At 42.3% G+C, this 6,719-nt stretch overlaps 1 protein-coding gene across 3 annotated transcripts; it reads right to left on the bottom strand.

The window, feature by feature from the left end:
- LOC308156440 (galectin-9-like) lies at positions 1–6,719 on the bottom strand. Of its 3 annotated transcripts, none has more exons than XM_080529778.1 (11): positions 6,426–6,719; positions 6,028–6,116; positions 4,143–4,347; positions 3,230–3,349; positions 3,082–3,123; positions 2,719–2,835; positions 2,531–2,575; positions 2,076–2,108; positions 1,862–1,950; positions 589–745; positions 1–399 (listed from the first exon to the last, which is right to left on the bottom strand). In XM_080529778.1, the coding sequence occupies exons 1-11, from the start codon at positions 6,450–6,452 to the stop codon at positions 253–255; spliced, it is 1,071 nt and encodes a 356-aa protein (XP_080385904.1). In that variant the 5' UTR covers positions 6,453–6,719; the 3' UTR covers positions 1–252. The 3 variants fall into 3 exon arrangements, with proteins under 3 accessions (XP_080385904.1, XP_080385905.1, XP_080385906.1); XM_080529779.1 differs by having other exon boundaries at positions 2,719–2,832; positions 6,426–6,718; XM_080529780.1 differs by lacking the exon at positions 2,719–2,835.

Genomic DNA, 6,719 nt, shown 5'->3' with positions numbered 1-6,719 from the left:
GTATTGCTGTTTATTTGCAGTGGTAAATTAATCTTGTAGCAGAGAGCACAGACACATAAGAGAAATGTGTCTCTGTAGAATGGATCAGTAGAACTAGATATAGAGCCTACAGAAAATACTTTTCAGAGATGAATATGGGATATTTACACAATATTTCACATAAGCAACAAAAAAGCACAGATTCGTTTAGTGTCTAGTTTGCCCTGACTGCTCAGATGTCATTGCTGACTTAGGAGACGGGGAGTTGGTTACTCAGAAAACCACAGAGGAAAGGCTCACGTCCCCCTCCACCTCCAGGATGTCGATTTGCTGGAGGAGGGAGTGGCGGTGGTTGTAGCTGAACATATGGGTTCCATTCACAAAGATCTTGAAGCACTGGGTGTCACACATGATGGTCATCTGAAACAAATACCCTGAAATGAGTGCCACGTTCATCTCAGGACATGCAAATGCATGCAGTGCTGTTTTTGATGCGAAACATGTGCATAGTGTTATAACAATAATACAACAATATAACAATAGTACAGTAGTAGTATAGCAGGATATAGTACATATCCTATTGTATATACGATTAAACAGTGCTTGTACCATGAAAGGTTGGGCTCTGTAGAAGGGAATGACCCCTATCCTCTCCTCTGAACCCCAGCTTTCGTTCAAGAGACTGTTGCGCACAACCACATTCTCATTGAACCTGGGATTGAAGTGGAGGGCAACCCCAGAGTTGAAACGCAGGTTTACCACGAACCTAGAACACAGAGTGTATCATGGTTAGAAAGCAGGCCCTCATCCGTGTATATTGGTATGGATAGCCCATTAAACTGGCACAAGCTCAGTGTTTGCTTGCTGGTCTACTTGAAAAAAGGTACAAAGGTGAGTCTGGAGAGACTGTGACTCTTATCACTGTGGGCCATGGATATGTTGGAACCATTATGTAATGCTGCAATAGCTTTGTCAATGTCAAACATTTTAGTTCTCAGGGATCATTTCAGATACCTGTACTTTCTCACTGTACTGGAGCTACACTGCTCAAAGAAATTAAGGGAACACTTCAAGGATATGCTTCCCCAGACCATCATAGACATGCCAAACCAGTCATGCTGGATGATGTTGCAGGCAGCATAACATTCGCCACGGCATCTCCAGACTCCTTCAAGTCTGTCACATGTGCTCAGTGTGAACCTGCTCTCATCTGTGAAGATGGGGAGCCTGCCAATTCTGGCAAATGCCAATCGAGCTGCACGGTGCTGTGCTGTGAGCACAAGTCCCACTAGAGGACGTCGGGCCCTCATGCCACCCTCATGGAGTCTGACAGTTTGGTCAGAAACATGCACATGAGTAGCCCGCTGGAGGTAATTTTGTAAGGCTCCGGCAGTGCTCCTCCTGTTCCTCCTCGCATAAAGGAGCAGATACCGGTCCTGCTGCTGGGTTGTTGCCATCTACAGCCCTGTCCAGCTCTCCTTGTGTAAACAAAACATCTCCCAGTATTTCCTCTACGCTCTTGAGACTGTGCAAGGAGACACAGCAAACCTTCTTGCGACAGCACGTGGCTGTAGGTACCGCGTCATGCTACCAGTAGCGACAAGTGCACTAGCAAAATGCAAAACCTTTGGGGTTGTCTTGCTGTTCCCTCTCCCATCCACCTGTTTCTATTTTCACCTCTTTCCAAAGCAGGTGAAATTGATTAACAATCGTTTACGCTTCCTAACTGGACAAATTGATATCCCAGAAGTTTAATTGACTTGGTGTTATACTGTGATGACTGGGAAAGTGTTCCCTTAATGTTTTTGAGCAGTGTACATTTGACACATTGAATCTGCCACGCAAATACATGATGGCCCACATTGTGATACGTGTTACACACCTATTAGCATTGTGGTTGACCGTGCCTGTGACGGTGATGTTTCTGCCTGGGTAAAGTCCACCAGGCATGATGTTTTTATAGGGCACAATCTGGTGACACAGAATTCATAAAATGATCACACCAACCCAACCATCTGTAGAGCCATTGAGATACTATGTGTTACTGTAACGGAGCAGTCTGCAGTCGTAGGTAGGTTAAAAAAGGTGGTGCTTACGCAGGCCGGCTGGGGGCTGTATGGAGGTGGAGTCTATAAAGAGAGACTATAATTAATAATAATAATTAATAATAATTTTGCCATTTAGCAGACGCCTTTATCCAAAGCGACTTACAATTACGAATTACAGGGACATTCCCCCTGGAGTAACTGAGGGCTAAGTGCCTTACTCAAGGGCACACTAGTAGTGGTGTGGTTTCAGGCGGGATTTGAACTCACAACCTTCCGATCACAAGTCCAACTCACTATCCACTAGACCACCACTACCCCTACACTACATCACTATACATCGAAAGACTAGCAAATCATTAGCAGAGTCTCAATTCAATTAACATGAATTGACATACAGCAGATACATGTTAACCCAAATCCTGATCATGATCGCAGCATAATACAATTTAAATTCAGGCTCATTTTGAAAAACAAACAAATTGAGTCTTTCAAACGCTACCCACCGACTGAGGAGGAAATCCTGGGGCACAATATGCAGGAGGGAAAGCCTAGAAAAACATTCAAAACCTGTTGTCAAATATCATAGGGATCAAACCAAATGTCAACATATGAATACCCACCACCACAAGAAGGAAAAGGTACGGTATAATACTGAATACACCAACTTTTCATCCCAGCATGCTTGATCTACCTTTGTTTGGTTACATGATTGAGGTGGTGGTATTTTAGGGGATTTGTTTTGACGGGATCGATTTCGGTTCCGCTGACCCTGGAAACCTGCTGACATTGCTCCTCCTGTGCCTACCTGCTATGAGAGGTTACGTTACGTCGCCGTAAAGTGGTATCGGGAGCGGATGTATCAGCGTAGTTTTATGAGTACTTGAGCACAGTATCGAGTACTGGTATCCGTATCGGTGCATCTCTACTACATACAGTATATATCATTAATTTAATGATTAAAATTTAAATATTGTCAAAATGTTAATGAAAAGTCCCCTTTAATGGATTGATTAATTGTCTTGTGGAAATCATCATCTCACAAAGAGCTACTCACATGGTGTTGTTGAAACCCAGGATATCCTGGTTGAGGTGGTGCCTGAAGGAAACATAACATAAACATATTAAATATTTGAATCTCTAAAATACAGACAGACATTACTGTAATTGCACACGCTTGGAGATGGAAAGCTATCTTGACTCACTGCAGGATTCTGGAAGGCAATGGAATGGACATCCACACCCCCATTTATTGCTATGGTGTCCACTCTAGAGACTGGGATCCGATGCTTATACTCGATGAAGTGGCCCCCATTCACAATCACCTAACACAAACAGGTTTAGGAGAATAAATCACATGGAGGAAAAGGGATGAATGTTTGAATAGTTGTACTACTGTGTGCTCTGATGAGATAAGATGCACACGCACATGTGTACACACACACACACACACACACGCACCTAGGGGTGGGCATCAATGATCGACGATCGATAATTGATCGATAAGGATCTTGGTCGATCACAAAATATTTTGCTCGATAATCATTAATAAATTAGATTTTTTTTTTTTATAAGGACACTAACGTTTTCAGTCATCCTCCTATTTGTGAGTAACTGTTTTTTTACTGCTCCTATGGTGAGTTACTTATTTTCTATATTTTTATTTATAACGTAAAATGTGTTTTTAAGTTAAACAATTTAGGCTACTCACTGCCTTGTTTAAGAGGATTGTTATCTGATTGTAGTGTCTAGTTTGAATGTGAATGAATGAATGTGTGCAATAGCAACACAAATAACGTTTTTTCCCCAAGGAAAACATGCTTGTTATTTCTTATAAAAAAATATATAATAATAATAAAAAAATAAAAAAAGCTTATCAATTAATCGCTAATTGATCGTTAATTCTTGCGATTATCGAAAAAGAAATGTTGATCGTTTGCCCAGCCCTGACGCACACGCACACGCACACGCACACGCACACGCACACGCACACACACACACACACACACACACACACACACACACACACACAAACTAGAGAAGACTGTGCTAATGTCTACTGACTAGTGAAGCTAGACTCTTTAAGAGCATCGCAAACAATGAATATGAACCACAAACCGAATATGAATCACGGTTGACCAGGAACACCAGTGTGAAGTCGGTGCCCTGGGACATGGGTACTGGTTGTTTATGCTCCTCTGTGCCCCACCTGGCCTGCTGCTTGGTGTTGCAGACAACATAGCTTAGGAACCCATATCGAGGGTTGAACTGGAGGGCTATGTCTGCATTCTCACTTGAGCCACATTGCAAATTCACATGGAACCTATGAACATAGACAAACAAGCAATGATCGTCATTTTGCAGTGACAACACTGTAAACCAAATACCATGAGTGTGAATGTCCTAGGCTGTCATGTTGCATCAATATATTGTACGTAGTTCCAACCTCGTATCCTTATGGGTCATTCATCTCACCATCTCAGATGGTTTATATAGTTAGAAACAGATAAGATCAAGTATTCCTGCATGTTATTTTTGTAGAAATATAGTTTTATCCCTGTCTACCACACACTGTCACTCTCCACCACCGATGTCTAACACACACTGTCACTCTCCACCACCGATGTCTACCACACACTGTCACTCTCCACCACCGACGTCTACCACACACAAATGTAAATGTAAACGAAAATGAAAAGCTGCTGGCCCTGGTTTTCACTGACATTTTCAACCTGTCACTGGCCCAGGCAGTTGTCCCCACGTACTTCAAGTCAACAACCATCGTGCCGGTGACAAAGAACTCTGCAGTGGGCCTCAATGACTTCTGCCTGGTTGCGCTCACCCCCATCACCATGAAGTGTTTCGTGAGATTGGTCCTGGCCCAGCTAAAAACTCACCTACTGTATACCCCACACTAGACACCCACCAGTTCGCCTACCGCAAGAACAGGTCAATGGAGGACACCATCCCCGCGGCACTTCACTCCACCCTGACCCACCTAGATACAAGCAACACCTACACAAGGATGCTATTCATTGACTTCAGCTCAGCATTAGATACCATCTCGTATGTTTATAGTGGGGGGATAAGATAAGGAAACATTTTTATAATCAGGACAGACACATACTTTGTTTGGTGTTATAATAGTAGACATTTTTCATGTGTACTGTTTTGTAATAAATAATTGATAAAAAAAAAAAAAAATAACCGTGGTATCAGCTCCTCCCTCTGCAACTGGACTCTAGACTACTCTGCAATGACAAAGTTTAATCTAATCTAATCAGAAATAAAGGTAAAAAATCCAAGGGTCGCCCAATAACGCTCCAAACCCCTCCTTTGGAAGATTTGTGACAGCAGCTGGTGAAACCGGGAACAAGTCGCCAACTGCAGTTCAGACTTTTATTCTGAAAAATGTAAACATTGCAATGCAATGGAGTCGGTGAGTAATACCCACTACTCGACACTAACTAGGTAGTAGTGGGGATTACTCACTGAATCCCTTGCATTGCAATGTTTTGGCTTGACTAGCGAGTGTGTCATTGATTATTTTTGAATTTTTAAAAAATGTATTTACCGTACATTTTTCAGAATAAACGTGAAAAAATTACATTTTGATTGGTTGGTGACTTTTCCTGGTTTCACCAGCTGCTGTCACATTTTATGACCAGTTTGTAAATAATGGTTAATCTGGTCATTTGACTGTTGCCCTGTATTGTACGGGGCAATAGTCAAATGGCCAGATTAACCATTATTTATCAGTCATTGAAGTTGTGTGTCAAAAAATATCCCAAAATAATAATGCAGGAATACATATGTTATCTGTTTCTAATTATGAAACCATTTCAAAACAATCTGAGATGGTGGGTGTCATGTCTTGTTGAGTTCACATGGAATGACTCTCATAAAACCTTTTGTCTTTTGCTTTGATGCTCACAGGAGCTGTGTATAATGTGTAAGGCTTGGAGGGGTGGTAGGTCCACACTGAGGGAGAGATGTACTGCACCTCTCAGCCCCTGACAGGACCCTGCCTGCCACAGTGATGGTCTTCCCCTCATGCAGGCCTCCCTGGACATGGCCTTGGAAAGGAAGTCTCTGGGGACATTGAGAAATAACACCGCGAATTCTTTCAACCATTACAGAACAAAGGCGATACAATTCATAGTACCATATTATGGGTTGTGTTTCCTGGAAAAGGCTTGGTCGTCATGTTTGTGAGTAGTGGAGGGCAACATATGTCTGTAGGTGTGTCTGGAGACTTGGTCAAATACATTTTACACACAAACTATTCATAAGTCAAATGCATAATCAAAAACCTTTTCCTCCAGTCCTACTTGACTCGCGTCATTTACAGATGAAAAAAGTGCATAAGGCAATGAATAGTGCACACAAACTGGTTCTTACCGGGTTAAAGAAAGGTTGTTGAGCCATGCTCTCGACGTCAAGCAGGAGAGGAGGGTGTCTCTGCTCAGGTAATGTAGAAGGTATGGACAATCTGCTATAACATATAGACTGGTCTCCAAGTTTCGTTTATAAGACAGACTGGTCTCTAAGTTTCGTTTTCGTCATAACGGCATCCTGTACTCTTGCCAACATCCGCAGTGGTTTACTGCAAGAGAGAAGCTTTGAGACACGCCTATAATTCTGTTTTCAGAATCATTTATCATTTACATGATAATAATGGGTAGGCTGTGTAAT

Source organism: Nansenia antarctica (genome assembly GCF_963989245.1).
Source record: "Nansenia antarctica genome assembly, chromosome: 4".
Lineage (NCBI taxonomy): Eukaryota > Metazoa > Chordata > Actinopteri > Argentiniformes > Microstomatidae > Nansenia > Nansenia antarctica.
The sequence above is the reverse complement of the archived record's forward strand: the minus strand, read 5'-3'. Positions and strand labels throughout refer to the sequence as shown.

What these genes read in the sequence shown, in the direction of transcription:
- LOC308156440 (XM_080529778.1), bottom strand. Translation starts at nt 6,452, where the DNA reads ATGGCTCAACAACCTTTCTTTAACCCG. An exon ending in AACAACCTTTCTTTAACCCG is followed by an intron (nt 6,117 to 6,425) that starts GTAAGAACCAGT and finishes CAATGTCCCCAG; the next exon opens with AGACTTCCTTTCCAAGGCCA. An exon ending in CTGGGTTTCAACAACACCAT is followed by an intron (nt 2,836 to 3,081) that starts GTGAGTAGCTCT and finishes AACCTCTCATAG; the next exon opens with CAGGTAGGCACAGGAGGAGC.